We start from the raw sequence: 17023 nt of genomic DNA on the forward strand, positions 1-17023 counted from the left end.
TGGGCATCTTCCTCGGGAACATGGTTTGTTTAAAGGCATTTAATTTGTCTAAAACTTTGTCCTGATTTACCCCCAAATTGTCATTGTCTTTTCTCTCTGTTAGATCTTTACAACATACACACACACACACACACACACACACACACACACACACACACACACACACACAGATATTCAGATATTTCAAACAGATCTGACTCTGGAAACAGCTTTTGGCATCTACCATTTAAAGGGTCTGGGACTATGGTTTTTCTTTTTCTATTTTATTTTTGTGTGTGGATAATATATACATATGTGGTTGTGCTGATTTGAATATGCTTGGTCCTTAGGGAGTGGCCCTGTAGGGAGGTGTGACCTTGTTGGAGGAAGTGGGTCACAGGAAGGGAGGTCTCCTCCCGTGCTCAGGCTCCGCCCAGTGCAGAAGAGCACTTACTTCCTCCTGGCTGTCTGCTAGCTGGAGTGAGAGTCTCCTGGCTGCCTTTGGATGAATATGTAGAACTCTCAGGCCCCTCCACCACCATGCCTGCCTGGATGCTGCCAAGCTTTCTGCTTGATGATAATGGACCAAACCTCTGATATTATAAGCTAGCCCCAATTAAAAGTTTACCTTTATACGAGTTGTCTTGGTCATGGTGTCTCTTCTCAGCGGTGAAACCCTAAGATAGCGCTTATGCATGCATACTTGTGCATGGATGTGTGGAAGTCAATCGTTGACACTGGGGGCCTCGCTCTATCACTCTCACCATGTTGTTTTGACAGATTCTTTCTTAATCTGGTGTTCACCAGTTTTGGTAGATTCCTGGCTGGAGAGCTCTGGGGATCCTCCTGTCTCTGCTCCCTCAGTACCAAGATTATAGGTGTGTGACACAGTACCTGGCATTTATGTGGGTTCTGGAGATCAAACTTAGGTCCTCTTGTTTGTGCAGAAAGCACTCTATTAATTAGCATTTTTAAAAAAAATATTTGTCATTGTTGTAGCTCTGGCTATTCTGAAACTCACTATGTAGACCAGGCTGGTCTCCAACTCATAGATATTTGCCTTCCTCTGCCCCTCAACTGTTGGGATTAAAACTGTGCACCACTATGCCCAATATTTATATCACTGTTTTTAAGTGTTTTGTTTCATATTATTTCTATTTAAGAAGACAAATATTGGGGATGGAGAGATGGTTTAATGGTTAAGAGCTCTTGCTGCTCTTCCAAAGTTCAGTTTCCAGCGTCCACATCAGGCTCAGACCCATGTGCAGCTGCAACTTTGGAGGATCTGAAGCCTCCACCCTCTCTGGGCTCTGCACTCATGTACACATACCCAACAGGCCGACACAGACATACACATGATAAGAAAATAAATGAGTTTTAAAAACAGGAAATATTTCTTTCAACGTGTAATGGGTAACCTGGCATAGTGGTGTACACACCAGTCTCGTCATATGGGAGGTTGAAGCAGGAGGCTTGTGAGTTTGAGTCCAGCTTGCGGTATGTGGTGAGACACTCAAAGAAAAAAGTAGCTATCTGTATAAAATTATTAAAGTCAAAGTCCTTTGTTATAAAAACCTGGCCCCAGATAAATATTCACTATGCAAAGACTATGTAATTTGAAATTCTACAAAAATCTGAGATCACGTTGCCCAGCTGCTAAGAAAAGATTTAATTTTATCATTCACCAAAACTTCAAATTTCAGTAGACATGAGAACATTTTTGTTGCCTTCCCCGCTCCCTGCACCCCTGGAGACAGGGTCTTGTTATAAAGCTTTGGCTAACCCCAAGTTCACAATCCTCCTGTCTCAGCCTCCTATATGCTGTTTCACTGCTTATTAAATAATCACAACAATGTGTGTATAGGTCATCAGGTGGTAGACTGGGAAAGATTAGGAGGTATGTCTCTGGGGATGGGCTTTGAGGTTTCAAAAGCCCATGCCAGGCCCAGTACCTCCCTTTCTTTGCTTGCTGCCTGTGGATCAGGATATAATGCTCAGCTACTTCTCTAGCACCATGCCTAGATTTATTTTGCTGTGCTCCCATCATGTTGATAATGGATTAACCCTCTGAAACTGTTAGCAAGCCCCCAGTTAAATACTATCTTTTGAAAGTGTTGTCTTGGCCATGGTGTCTTCCTTATTGAAAAAGTAGTTCCCACTAATTAATGGTAGACTCTCTTTTGACTCCCTGGTTGGGCCATTTCTTTGCATACTATGAGTAGGCCTTCCTGGCCATCCTCTAGATTTCTTACTGCTCAAAAATTAAAGAATATTTTGGCTGCTTATTACCCCAACATCATATTACTCCCTAAAAAAACTCAACCTAGGGGTAGGAAAGATGGTTCAGCAATTAAGAGCACTTGTTTTTCCAGAGGATTTAGGTTTGGTACTGATATCCATACAGTGGTTCACAACTATCTATAACCCCAATTTCAAGAGCTCTGGTACCCTCTTCTGACCTCTGAGGATTCCAGCAAACACACAGCACACATGCATACACATGCAAATAAAACACTTAAACATATAAAATAAGAAATAAATAAAAATGTAAGAAGTTGCCTTAAAAAGTAGCTTGACCCATTCTGTGAGGAAAGGAATGCTAGTTAGAGAGAAGCAGAGAGCTTCTCTTCCTGCTTCAATGAATTGTCTCTTAAACATTTGAAGAAGCCAGGAAAGCATCAGGAACTGGCAACAGTGACTACACAAGGAGCAGCTGTGATAACTATTTCAATTCTGAGGTGGCAGAGGCTAGTGAAGGAGCAGTGAATATGAAAGTGCTTCCCCAACCTTCACTTGTGTTTTATGATGTGTGTGTTATTGGCTGCACCACTCCTGGGGAAGCAATAGAATTCATGTGAGGTTTTATGGGATGCTACTTTCAAGATCTTAGCATGGTAGCTGGACATCAAAAGGACTCAAAAATTATAGCTGTTTCTAAATCATTTCTTCACACCCACTTTTCCCTAGGACTGTCTTAGAACTTGGCTTTCCTTTCTTAAGGAATATGCTATTGGCTGGCATAAAATTGACCTACTAGACTATAAGGATTCTGCAAGACTCCTTTCTATGCAATGTACCTATTTTGTTGTGATATGCACTTATCCATCAACAGTTATTCCTATTATAAGAATGGTTGGTGGGTGATTTTGCAGTGTTCATGTTTAAATTATCTTCATATAGCAGGCTAATGCTGAGCATCACCCTCAAGAAGCAATTTACTCAAAAAATGAAATTTTTCTATTCGCAAGGGATGCTCCTTGAGACTCAAGAGTTTTGAAAAGAGGATCATTAAAATTCAGGAAGTAAACAACTCAGAAGTTTCAGGAAGTCCCTGAAATTGATTAAATATGCAAGGTCTTTCCCTCCCCACAGCTATATAATTAAGGCCTGCCAAGGAAAGAAGACTTTTCAACCTGCTAGCTGCCAACCTGCCTTTATCCAGAGAGTCTCAAGGTTCCAGGTTTCATGAGTGGGTTTTTAAAAATGCAGCTTCCTTTGAGTTGCCCATGCTTCTGTAAGTAACCTCTCACCCATACTCCTATAAATAAGTTCAATACACTTATCATTTACCATGATGGACATTTGCAGTGTCATATTTTGGTCTGTCATTGGTTCTCTGTCTAGGATGAATAGACATTTGTCTCTCCATAGGAATAGGGTCACACAGTAAAGAGTGAGTACAGTACAATAAGATATTGTGAGAAGGGACCATATTCATATACCTTATTACATTATACTGCTATAATAACTTTATTTTATTAATCTTTCACTATGGTTAATATATAAACTGAATTTTATCATGGGTATGAAAGAAAAGAGCATCTACATATAGGGTTTGGTACTATGCAATCTTAGGCATCACTAAGAGACCTTTGGATGTTCCAAAAGATAAAGGCAGATGGCAACTCTTCATCCTTATTCTAGAGACCAGTTTAGACAGTGATATACCTAAATGTTGGAATTAGAAAGAATCTGAGAAAAGGAGAGAGGCAGGCAGGGAGGGAAGGAGTACAGTTATTTCTTAAGCTGCTTGTCACTGAGTGGGGTGGTGATACTTGTAGCTGAGGCAGACAATACAAACCAAGGCTCTACAGGGTGAGCAAATGAAGGCAGCCAGGGAAGGAATAAGGACAAAATGGGAAGATGTGGCTTCTGGTGCCCCTGGTGACCCCAAAGTTACCAATGGAAGTTAGGAAGTGGGGCTTCCTAACATTGTCATGTGGGAGATTTGTCATTTTTGCTAAATCTGTTGTTCTCTTTCCTCACAGGTGAATCCTGTTGGTGAAACTCCTCAGATCAGCTCCTTCCTCTCATAGAACTTTAAAGGGATTTTAAATGAGAGGGCTGAAAAAAACCCACAGCACCCCATAAGTAGCTACTTTTACTATATATAACTCACAACTGCCCTGCTTGAAAGTTTAGAAGAGGCTCATATCACAACTCTGCATGACAATGCAGAAGAGAACCAAGAACATCCAATTACTGATACGAGGTGAAAAAAGAATAGTCAGGCATCGCACAAATGCGTTTTGGTCAATGAGGGGCCTCATAGATTCTGTGTGAAGGAGGCAACAGTATCTAGGTTTGCATAAGAATAGTGTGCAAATCACCCAGTGATGACATCACCTAAAAATGTTCTTCTAAGAACACATCTCCACTGCTGTACAACACAGGTCACGTGACTACTGTTGCAGAAGTGAAAATTCATGAATAGACCAGTCACAGGGAGAAGTGGGTATCTGATCTTACATAAAGCTTTGGCTGCGGTGGCCCACGGCGGTGTCACAGACAACAAGTATGATTTATGCAGGTGTTCTGAGTGTGCAGAGAGAGTTCTGTGGGAGGAAGGAGCTGCTCAGAAGAACTGTGGAGACCAGAGTGTGACATCAGAGGGAGGAGGAGACTTACTCTGGGCAGCTGTGGTAGCACCTGCCCTCATGGAGGAGTAGAGTGTTGCTCGGCTGACTCAGGCACCGTTGGCAAAGGTCATCTCCGGAGCAGGAAGCACAGCCCTCCGCACACTTTTCACAGCTGCTACTCCTGACTGACAGCCAAGTGCCTTGGGGACAGGAGGGAACACAGGCCTGCAACCACAGGTATGTACCTAGAAATCAAGGTAGGAGGGCAGAGAACAGCAGTCATTGTTGATCTGATATCACACACATTATTGGAGGACTCACACACCTAGAGGCTTTTCTTTTTTTTAAATGTTTTTTTCAAAGTCTGAGTATTTGAAACACTAGATCATACTTGCAAACTATTTATTTATTTATTTATTTATTTATTTATTTATTTATCCATCCTTTTATTAGTTAAATTGTTAGGAAGGAAATTGGCCATAGGGAGATTTGTCCTGCTTCTTTCGGGCCCTCTAGGGGTTCCCTTTGCCCTGCTGTGGTCTTGCCATCTGTGCAGTCATGTGTGAGCCACTACTCTGGTCCTCTTTCCTGCTGTAATGGATGAGATAGACATGCGAGCAACCTTTCCAGATATGTTCCCCTTGAACAGACTGTTCTACTTCTATGTGTGCTTAATGAGAAAGACAGCTATTGCTATCTGGAAAAACAAATGTGGACAAGTGAGAAGGACCAACAGGTAGGGTGCTTGCTGCCAAACTTGATTAACTGAGCTTAAGCCCTGGGAACTGCAAAGTGAAAGGAGAGAACCAACTCCTCCAAGTGTCCGCTCATCTCCCACGTGCATACCCATGTGGTATATGCATATCGCAATCCATACTCATAAATAAACAAATAAATACATGTAATAAGGGGTTAGGAGATCTCAGAACAGTGTTTACCATGCAAAGGTAAGGACACAAGTCTGAGCTCCAGAACCCACTCGAAAAGCTGGGCATGATGGTAAATGTTTGTACTCCTAGGACCAAGGACTTAGAGAAAGGAAGATCTCTGGGGCTCACTGATCAGCCAACCATGTTAGCCAAATAGGTGAGTGCCAGGCCAATGAGAGAGCTGTCTAAAAACAAAACAAAACAAAAACAGCAACAAACTCCTCCAACCAAATTGGAAGGCCATCTTGAGGAACGACACCCACGTTTGAGCTCTGACTTCTACATGCATGTCCACACCACATATGCTCATGCACTGGTGCACACCACACACATACCTTCCAGATAAATAAATAAATAAATGAAATAGAAATTTACACAAAGGGGGTGCAGGTGTGTAGTGGTGAGTGACTATAATCCCAGTGCTTGGGAGACAGAGACATGCAGACCTCTGTGAGTTCAAGGCCAGCTCGCTATACATAGGGAGTTCCAAGTCAGCCACGGCTACATAATGAGATGCTTTCAATCAATCAATCAATCAATCAATCAATCAATCAATCAATAAAGTAAACACTTTTCTAACCACCTCAACTATAAAATTCTAAAACTTCTTGTTTCAGTGTTTGTGTGTAGCTGCTTACATGTTCCCAGCCTTGACACATCTATCATTTCAAATGCTGCCTTGTGTCTCTGATCTCACTACAACAGGCCTTGCTCAGGGCTCTATCTAAAGTCTCAGTTGTCTGGGGTCAGTCCAGGTCCAAAATAATAAGTGAAAGCTGCAGAAGTAAACGTTGTGAGGTTATAAAAATTTTATTGCAGAATAATATCACATTTCCCCACTTTATTATTAACTTGTCATTCTCTTATTGTGTCTGAGTTGTAAGCTCAACTTGATTAGAGGATTGTGTGTATAGCACAAACAGTACACACAGACTTGGTTCTATTGGCATTTCAGCTATTCATATAAAGTACTGGGAGACACTGCAGGAGAAGAAACGCCTGATTAGATTCATGACGCTATGCATTCTCATTTGACTCCTCCAATGATACTTTATAGATTCGCTTTTATTTTATTTTTAATCATGTGTACACACATGTCTGTGGCATGTGCACATGAGTGCGGATGCCCACAAAGGCCATAGGTATGAGAACCCAGGAACTGGAGTTACAGGCAACCGTGAGCCTCCATTGTGGATATAGGAAATGAGCTCAGGTTTTCTGCAAGAGCAGTATGAGTTCTTCTCCACTGCCTCAGACCATCTTTCCAGCCCCTCACGATAATTTTTGTGGGAGCATAACATTATGCTAATTCACTCACAGACAATCTTGAGGAAGTTATTTATGCCCAGTGTTTCCATAAATGAAGGTAAGTTTTAAGGAAACAATCCATCCTGTTTCTCCCTTCCCCTTCTGCAATAAGTGCAGAATGGACAGTGAGGGAGGCCTCAGACAATGTGTTCATCCATATCCTTATCCTCCACCTTGACTTCACTTGTGTAAGGTAAAAGAATAAGAGACTCAAACCATCAAGTACCCACAGATTCCAGCACATTCTGTGGCCAAGACAACTCAAACAGCTTCATCATGTATTTCTTTGTCCCAGGAAGCTCGGTTTTATTACTGGTCACTGTTTGGTTTCCCGTGTGTCCCCAGGAGCGCCCCGGTGATGGGACGAGGTCAATATCTGAACGCAAACCACCACCAATGTGCAGGAGCAACGATGGCGCCTGGGTTCAGTTGCCACCGTCTCCCCCTCTGCACTGACCTGCAGGACACGACGTGCAGAGAGATCCGTTGCAGGTTTTACAGGAAGAATGACAGGGTTGATACTGCCTCGTTGCATCTGTGTGGGCAAGAAACAAATCAGCCTTGGCCTTGTCCTGTAGCTTTACAGCGTTGGAGACATATCCGAGCTCCCCTCTCTGTAACTCAGCTCCTGCTTTTGACTGTATACAAGTTAATTGCTGGCTACTACCCATGGCTATGAATGCAGAATTTATTCATTCTTTTTCTTACTCCTTCCTTGGAAATTGATTATCAAGATTTCCCTTGCAATCTCACAAGGCATTCGTAATATTTGAGGTAACAAATTGCCCTGCTTTCATGTGTTCATACTGTGTAACTGAATGTCTGTCTGTCTGTGTGACTGCCTGTCTGTGTGCCTGTGGGTCCTTGTGTTTGTGTGTTTGCACTCTCCCTCCCAGAGCATCTGAAGGCCACCTCGGAAAGCTCCTGGGACAGGTTTTCATACACACAGGCCAGCTTCACCCACCCACTCAGTACACACGAAGACCTTCCCAGCGCATCTCCCACCAGGGAATTAGCCCCTGGTGATCTTCGTGGCCCTGACTCATTCCTCTCTGCCCTGGCCTCTCTTTCTTGACCCTCCTCTCCTCCTGGGAGTCTGGTGTAGATAGCTCTCTACACACATCTGCCCTTAGATCCCAGCTGTGCTGCTTATGGGTGGGGTAACCATGGATACGGTAATTAAACTCTCAGAGTCCTACTTTCTGTGTCTCTAAAATGGGAGAAAATGGTTTCTCCCTTGTGCAACTGTGAAGTGCAGTGAGACAATGCGTGTCCTGCTCGATGCTGACATTGTGTGTGAAGTGTATACTCAGCACAGTGCTCAGTAAGACACTGCATGGAGTGTTTAACCCAGTAGCTCGCTCGGTAAAGACAGTGTGCGTGTTAAGTGCTTAGCACGGTGGCTCAGTAGCAGAGCCCCACCTGCTTCCTTTCTTTTTCCTTAATTTTTCTTCCAACACATTTCTGAGACCCCTGTAATCAATCTCTCTCTCTCTCTCTCTCTCTCTCTCTCTCTGTCTGTCTGTCTCTCTCTTCCTTCCCTCTCTTTCCCTCTCCTTTTTAAAAAAACATTAACTTATTTTACATATGAGTATATTGTTACTGTCTTCAAATACATCAGAAGAGGGCATCAGATCTCATTACAGATTGTTGTGAGTGCCCATGTGGCTGCTGGGAACTGAACTCAGGACCTCTGGAAGAGCAGTCAGTGCTCTTAACCGCTGAGCCATCTCTCTAGCCTCGCTCCTTTCTTAATCCACACTGGGAAGGGCACCAGGAGGCCTGTCTTGGTTCTATGACATCATTTATTATTATAAAGCTGCCAAGTCTTACTGGGGAGGAGACTAAGGTGGAGTACAGACTGATGTAAAAGCATACACGTGTCATATGCACACAGAATGCACACAACAACATGCATATACATACTCAATGCACGTGTGTCTAAATGACTGCGCAGGCTACGATGCTGATTGGCAAGACTTTTGTAGTTTGGAGTCATAAGTCTGCCCTAGCCTTTACAGTAAGTATATAATGAGAGCTGATATTTCCTTCCCGGAGTTGGAGGATCCACTGGGAACACCTAAGTACCCTGTACAGAGTCCAGGGACAGCAGTTGTCACAAAAGTCTACAGGCTTCCTAGAATGCAGTTCTGCCCTGGGGGCATTTTCACCTGGAGACAGCACTGGGCCATAAGAGGAGGCATCATGAAGGCAGATGCATGCTGGGATGCTCAAAGAGTGATGGTCACTAATCCTGAGTCTCACGAAACTGTGCTGTGTCTGGCCACAGGCTGACTTCCTCATTTTATACTAAGATGCCTTATTCACAAAGGTATGAGTTTGATTTTTTCATATATTTGTGAAATTCAGTGGATATTCACACACATTTTTATTAATACAAATATATAACATTCTGGCAATTTGCTGTTTTTCCTGTAAAATGTAGGTATAGAGTTCGTCAATGTCCCCTTGAGTCCAGCAGAGGGAGCTCTGAACAAGCAGTTCACAGGAATTAAGCAGCAGCAGAAGTTTGTAAAAGATTAGCCAAGCTCAGCGAGGAAATCTTGAACTTGCTCATGGTTCCCATTTTACCCTACTCCAGAAATTCTAGCCTTGCCAACACTACTGAGAGAGAGAGAGAGAGAGAGAGAGAGAGAGAGAGAGAGAGAGAGAGAGAGAGAGAGAGAGAGAGAGAGAGAGAGAGAGAGAAATTTCTTCAGCCAAGAATGGTACCCATTAGTCAGAGGCAACTGTAGAAAGTCAGAGTCCTTCTTATTTTCTTATTAATAATTGATAGTCATATGATCATATATCTGCACCTCGAATCTATGCACACTTTTATCACTTTGTATTGTGGGGTTTGTTTTTGTGTGTGTGTAATGGCTGTTGTTGTTATTGTTGTTGTTGCTGTTGATTTTGAGTCTTGCTCTGTAGCCTAGTCTAGCCTGGCCCTGACCTTGTGAGCCCCACATCCCTGCTCCTAGGTACACGGGTTACAGGCACGCTTCACAACGCTTGGCTTACCTTAGTTTTAATAAAACTCGTTTTTAAGAAAGAAAGCTTTGCAGAGACGTTAGGATCTCCTCGTTCCTTTCGATAATTCTAAAATTTTACCCCACGTATACAACACACTTCATCCCTCTTATCATAGCCATTTAGTTTTCCGGTCTTTGTCATTTTAAATGACACCACAGTAACCAGGAAGGCACATGTTGATTCTTTGGTCTTTTAAAGATTTGCAGGGCTAGAGTGTAAAGACGGAGCCCAATGGCTCATGGTTGCTAGGCAGCGCCCTATGGCTGACTCCAGCTGTAGCCAGGCATGGGTTCATTAGATGCCCTTTCCCAGGCATAGTCCTCAGCGCACTGTGGATGACCTTAGATGTAACAGGAACCTCTGTGGTTGGATCTCACAGATTCCCAAGTGTTCGCTGATGGATTACGGCCCTCCTGCCTCCTCTCCCTGTAACCCCACTCTCCTGGCCTTGTGACTATCTTGTGGCTTTCTGCACAGTGGAGATGGCTGTAGGGTGACGACCTCTCCTCCCTATTTCCCTGTTACCTCTTTTGATTTGAACTTTCCACTTTCGTCGATCCTGCGGCAGACTCCTCACCAAAGATGGCTTTTCAGTGGGTACGGCTTCTTTTTTTTTTATTAAAAAAAATAAAGTGTTTTGTTTTAATGATTGAAGGACCATGAAGAAGATAAGCTTCACCCATCCCCCTCCTCACCACCCCCCTAAAATATCTGCTGTGTATTCTTTGCCACACAGATCTAGCCTGAGATGTAAGGGCTTGTGGACTGGAATCATTCACACCCTCTTCATGTAGGCCACCAAGGCTGCATGCGCCATTCAGCAGTCTTTTTTTCCTCAAGGCATCTTTGTAAACTTTTCACGTATGCATTTGTATGAATCATATTTCATTTTGCGGGGTTATATTTATAGATTGCTTAGCCCCACATCCGTGTCATGATTGCTGTTATAAAGAAGCCGCATAGACATCTTTGAGGGGGCGCACTTTGGCTGGTCAAGACTGGCTCTGAAGCAATCTGGTTGGTTAGCTAGCGCCTGCATTCTCCGACGGCTGTTTTCTCTAGATCCCTACCACTCTTCAACGCTTCTTCACCTCCCACCGACTTTCCTGTGTGACTCAGGGAGCACTGCTGTGTAAGGGAAATGGTGTTCAGTCCGGTCAAAGGGTCAGAAAACAGGACTCTTCATGTTCTGTGGGATGAAAACGGTCTCTCAGATATGAGATGATATACACAGTGGTCTCAAGCTCTCATTTTACAAATGAGGGAACTAAGGCTCAGAGGGGGAGGAGGAACATTTGAGGGTTACACTGCAGTGAGCATCCGGGGCAGGGTTTGAATGCAGAGCTCTCAGATTCTAGGCTTACTGCTCTTCCTCTGGTCCTTTTCATTGTCACCCGTTTGCGGTGCTGGGTTCCAAGTTTTTAAGCAGTTAATTTTAATTTTCAAGTCACCCGAGGGAGATCAAAGCGGTGCTTTGCTGGTGAGACAAGACTGATTTGTAGTGTGGCCAATGTCTGTGGTGTAAACATTCCTGCCACAGCTAAGTTTAGGCTGTCAATAGTCTGACAGTGCACTTACATAGTTTCTGGATGCTTAGCCATCAGGGCGAGCCAGTACAAATGGTCCCTTTGGACCACTGAGGATTACTTACCTCACAGCTCTTCCCACTATGCTTTCCTATTGGTTAGGTAACTAAAAATACCACCATCTCCCCTTCTGAGGCAACTATACACATAGATGGGTAAATCCCTTCCAGGCATCAAGTACCTGTGGCATTTTCAAAGCCATCTGCAGTTACTATTCTGCAACGTTTATCTCTCCACAAAGAGGCCGACTTTCCTCCCACAAAATCACCGACTCCAGCATTTCCCAGAACTTGGGAATTAAGATCAAAAGAGCAGCTAGCGAAGAGTTGTTAGGATGTGGTCAGAGATAAAAACGTTCCTTCACCAAGCTGTGCTTTGTAGATTGGTCCTTCATTGCGATCTGTAATTAGAGCCTGCTATGGCCTGGTTCTAATCCATGAGGGAAATAGGTGGGCTGGGGGACTCCCAGGCATGTGTGCAGGAACTTTTCCAGACTACCAGAGGAGAAAACATTTCAGAAGACCAAACCGCTTTGCAGTGACAGAGAAACTGCATTCCCAGGTCTGGTGAAGCCATGTCCTGAGAGCTGATGGCCTGCCGCTCCAGCACATTTTAACAACACCACATGCAGATCACCTGCAGTATTCCTGACACTGGGGACACTATCCAGTCATTATCACAATGCTTAGGGAGTGGGGCAGAGGGCCTTCCTGTGACTTTTTTTGATGGCTAGAAAATGTAGGAGACCATTCTTGAGACTCAAGGGTCTTGGCTGCAGGGTCTACCTGGCAGGCCCTGGTGAGCGGAGTCTTCTCTGTCCTTGGCTGTAGCCGGAGAAGGGGAACTCACTCTCTTGGTAACTGACAAAGAAGGATGGCTGGTATCACTATCCTCCTGGCTAGCCACAGTGCTAAGGAAAGAACGGAGCAGTTCCGACTCAAGGTGATTTCCCAGAGCACACGTAGACCCACGGACTGGCCAAGGCCTGGGGATGCAACTATGATGGTGTTCCATTGGAAGTAGTGTGGGAGAAGGAGTAAGCTGAAGTTCAGGCCATATTACTGTCCTACCTATCCCTGAATTTTTTTCTCCCCCCAGATAGCAGGCTGAAGACCTGGCTGCTCCTACCTAGGCAGCTACATTCTCTTGTAAACACTCGGTGATTTGTTCAGGTCTCCTCGGGATTGACCTAGAATGACTGAAATCTGTTTCCCATCATCTGAAAGGTGTGGTTAATTAGCGTCCGCTCTCTGGAACCCTCCGCTCTCCTATTACACTCCTGACCTTGTTTTTTTTGGGGGGGGGGAAGAAGGCAGGAGAACGATGAAGGCTTTGGCAACAATCCTCCCCAGACTTAATGGAAGGTATTTCCCATTAACTAGCGCTCTCGGTGCTTCCACTGGGGAAGGCACACTGTAGCTTTACCTTGCTTAGTGAGCAAATGTTCCCCCTCTCTCTTCATGCTTTGCATGTCTTACTTCATAGATCACAGACAGGGAAAGTGCAGCTACGCCACCGGCTTTATTGCTTTAGTCCAGCCACGAGAAACATTCTCTTCTGCTCCCCTATTCCCTTATTAGTGCGTGGCCTCCAAATGGAATGAATCCTTCTTTTTCAAAAAGTATCACAGTGTGATTTCAGAGGGGTTGGGGAGGGGCAGAGAAGGGGTGGGTGTGGTGCTCTGACAAAGGAGAACAATCAAAGTCTGATTTTTTGCTTGCAAAATGCGTAGTCCAGTTGAAGAGACATGCAATCATTTGGGGAATCGAGTCGGCTCTGACTCTTGGCTCCCTGTGCCTTTTCATCATCTGGATGCCAGATAAAATACAGATGTTCAGAGAAAGAAACACAGCACCAGACCGTTTCCCTCTTGGCTTGGACTACCTCTTAAAGCCCGCACGCCAGACCAACTGGTTTTCAGCATTCTTGGTCCAGCTATAATTCACAGGAGATAGCCCAATCTGGAGTCACTTTCTTAGCTCTGTGTCGGAAACAGCCTGGGGTGCTCTGGCTTTTGGTTGCTGTCTTAGGAAAGTCAGATGTGCAGAAGTGTCATAGTGGACGGCGGCTGTGACACCCTTTCTCTGAAACCAGCGGGGCAACTTCCTCTTTGTCTTGTGTAGCCTCCAACAGCTGCCACTGTCTCTACTGAGCGGACCCTTGCCCCGAAATATGAGAGCACCTTATATTTTCCACAGTGTCACTAAGTGTGAATCAGAGTCCCTCAAAAAGGAGTTGGGCTTTTAACCTTCTCAGACATGGAAGGTGTCATAGAAAGATTATTACCTTGAAAGAAGCCCATAGTGGGGCCGCAGAGATGCAGAGGCCAAGTCTTAAGATTCCCAGAGGAGAAGATTCCTACATATCCCATCAGAGTCCCAGCTCCCACATGTCTACTCCCCTGCTCACACTTCCTCTGAAGACCAAGCTTTCCACTTATGCACCTGGGAGGGCAATGTTCTCTCTCCCCCAAGTTGAGGATCAAATCCAGCGTCACATGCACCTAACTAAGAAAGTGCTGTACCATTGAGATATGTGCTACCACCGCAGCTAGAAAGAGCAGCTTTCAAGAGACCAGTGCCAGCTCTCTAGAGAGCTTGTCAGTTCCAGTGTGTCAGGGTCACCTAAAAGGTGGCCCCAGAGATGAAGGTTTGCTTTACTGTAGAGACACACATGCCGGAGAAGCTGCTCTGAAGCCTGAGAGAAGAGGGGAGTCAGGCTACTTCCCATATCACTCTTTTAGATCAATGCCACCTTCTCCTCTGCTGTGCCCTTTATGGGCCATATACCTACTTCAGCTTCCTACCTGAGAGTTTCACAAGCTCCCTAAGATTTAGGGGTCTTGGAACAAACGTGATTCTCCCTCAAAACATCCTCAGCAACAGTGCCAAGGAGGGAGGAAGGCAGAGGAGACACTGGGCTTCCCTCTGGCAGGTACGTACCATTCCAGACCTTGCCTTCCACATGGGGCCAGGTGGGCCAGATACACGTCCCATGCCACAGCTGTAACCCTTCTGGACAGCTGCTGCACTGGTTGTAGCCCAAGCCGGTGCAAGTCTCACAGGCTCGGTGGCAGGGCTTGCATTCTCCCAACTCTTGGTCTCCATAGAAGCCAGGGTCACAATCTTGCACACAGCTGCCACCTTTGGAAGATCAGGGGAAACATATGAAGGAAGGACTCTGGTCAGTTGGGCTCTGGCACTATGTAAAGCCAGATACTGAGAGACTTTTCAGGACATTTTTATTGCATATGTGCGAACCAAGATGGCTTTAGGTTATTTCAATGAATAAATGCAATACTTTTTTTCCCCTTTCAACTTAAATATAAAATTTCCAAGTATAAAGGGCAAGGAACTTTGAATAAAGATTTTCAAACACCTCTAAGCCTTAATAAACTACAAGTAAAATGATCCTATGAAGAGAACTATTGAGGCACACAATTTTAATCCCATCACTTGGGAGGCAGAGGCAGGAGGATATCTAAAAGTTGGAAGTCATCCTGGTCTACAGAGCAAGTTCTAGGGCAACTAACCGGATTGCACTGAGAGATTCTGTCTCAAAAAGAGAGAAAGGAAGTGAGTTATTGAGGGGCTGTAACATGCTTGTCTTGCAGGCACAAGGACCTGAGTTTAGACCTCTGAAACGTAAATTTAAGTTGGACACTGTGGGTATTGGAGGGCTGCTTTAAGCTCAGTGATAGAAAGATGGGGTGGGGAGGCAGGTGGATTCCTAGAAGTTCACTGACCAGTTAATCTAGCCTGCTTGACAAAGTTCCAGGCCAAGGAGAATGCCTGCCTCCAACAAAAGATGGAAGGAACCTGAGGTTGTTCTTTGACCTCTACATAGATGCTACACACATGTGTATGCATGTGTGTATACACACACAGACAGGGAAGGGGGAGTACAGGAGGGTGAGCAGAGAGGGAGAACACGGGAACCGCTGATTCACTGAAAATTGTAGTATTCTCCATCCTCAATGATCAAGGTCACTGAGCTATCCAGTTCCTAGTTGGAAGACTCGTAGTAAAATTCCTTCCGAACTATCTTTCCAACAAAGCCAATGAGTTGACCAAAAATCTAAGAAAATGGCTCTTTTTCAGTTATACAGTGCACATGAATCTGTAATATGATTTTCTTTTCTTGAGGGTTTTTTTACTTCAATAAAAGGGCCATGGCTCCGAATAGCCCAGGTGACTTCAGCTCTGAAACATTAATTTCCAGGTCTCCTCCCATCTCAGCACCCACGGTTTCTACTTAACTCTCTTGTTCCCACCATCTTGGAGAAACTTGAGGTTAATTAGTGAAACGTGAACTATGCTTCAATACTGGATGCAGCAGGCTAATGTTTATTTTCAAACTACATTAAAATTCCTTTTTGGACCATAGACACCAGCAGCGAAAGACTCTGAAATCATCCTAGGGGTGTTCCCATTGCAGTGGTGGCCTTTTCTTCCCCATGGGTCACTGACGTCCAGCTTACTTGAGAGAAAGAAGCCCTCCTCACACCAGTAGCACTCATGTTGGTCGCAGCTGCCACAGTTAGTGCCACAGGCTTTGCATTCCCATTTCTCACCGAAGGTCTTCTCAGGGCAGGCTTTGTAGCAATGCCGCTCAAACCTAGGGGAGATGATGCCATGTTTCCATGAGGTGGGCTGGCGTGCTGGAACCACCACAGTTTGATCTCCTCATACTCGTTTATCTGTAGCACACTGAACAGGTTGCTCAAGGCAGAAACCTGCACTTGGTCTGTCCTGCTCAATCAAACCAAGGCATTTACTACGTCTTCTGTACCTTATGGGGGGAGTGCTGCTGAGAGGATGCGGGGAGGAGAGGGTCACTGAGACTGATTTATGTGCTGGTTGTTAAGTATCAGTTCATTCAAGTCTGTGCACAAACCCCATATGGAAGACATTACTGATTTTTAATGTCTACACATGGGAAACAATGCTTGAGCATCAAGTGTCCAACATCTCCTAAAAGGTAGAACTTGGGTTTTAACCAAAGTTTGTTGGAATAGGTAGCTTGTATAGTTCTCTTAGAAAGTGAGAGACAGCCCAGTGTTGGGTCCATGCAACTTGCCAGAATATCTGTGGCCAGATCATTAATTACAAGGAAATACCTTGACATCCCCAACACATGCTAACACATGCCTATGCATCCGCACATATGGATTCTTGCATAGGTGATCCACTAAGCTCATCATACAGCAAGATGTTGTGATTCACTTGGAAGGGCAGGGCAGTGAAGCCGACTCTTGCCCTCTGGTGAATTTCAAAGCATCAATGAGTCAGCGAGGAAAATGGTCACATTCCTTCTTAACAGCTTA

The 17023-nt window shown here is 44.6% G+C and overlaps 1 protein-coding gene across 4 annotated transcripts in view; it reads right to left on the minus strand.

Annotated features, from left to right (window-relative positions):
* The window catches only part of Pcsk5 (proprotein convertase subtilisin/kexin type 5), a 430528-nt gene that overhangs the window by 38383 nt on the left and 375122 nt on the right, over positions 1-17023 (minus strand). For 3 of the 4 annotated variants that reach the window (XM_039109692.2, XM_039109772.2, XM_039109807.2), the window contains 5 exons: positions 16178-16314; positions 14640-14840; positions 10637-10717; positions 7533-7610; positions 4888-5083 (listed from right to left, as the gene is read on the minus strand). In XM_039109692.2, the coding sequence (XP_038965620.1) occupies positions 4888-5083; positions 7533-7610; positions 10637-10717; positions 14640-14840; positions 16178-16314 (693 nt within the window). The remainder of the gene's footprint in view (positions 1-4887; positions 5084-7532; positions 7611-10636; positions 10718-14639; positions 14841-16177; positions 16315-17023) is intronic. The other variant, XM_039109729.2, reaches the window with a different exon arrangement.

Source organism: Rattus norvegicus, chromosome 1 (genome assembly GCF_036323735.1).
Source record: "Rattus norvegicus strain BN/NHsdMcwi chromosome 1, GRCr8, whole genome shotgun sequence".
NCBI classification, from domain to species: Eukaryota; Metazoa; Chordata; class Mammalia; order Rodentia; family Muridae; genus Rattus; species Rattus norvegicus.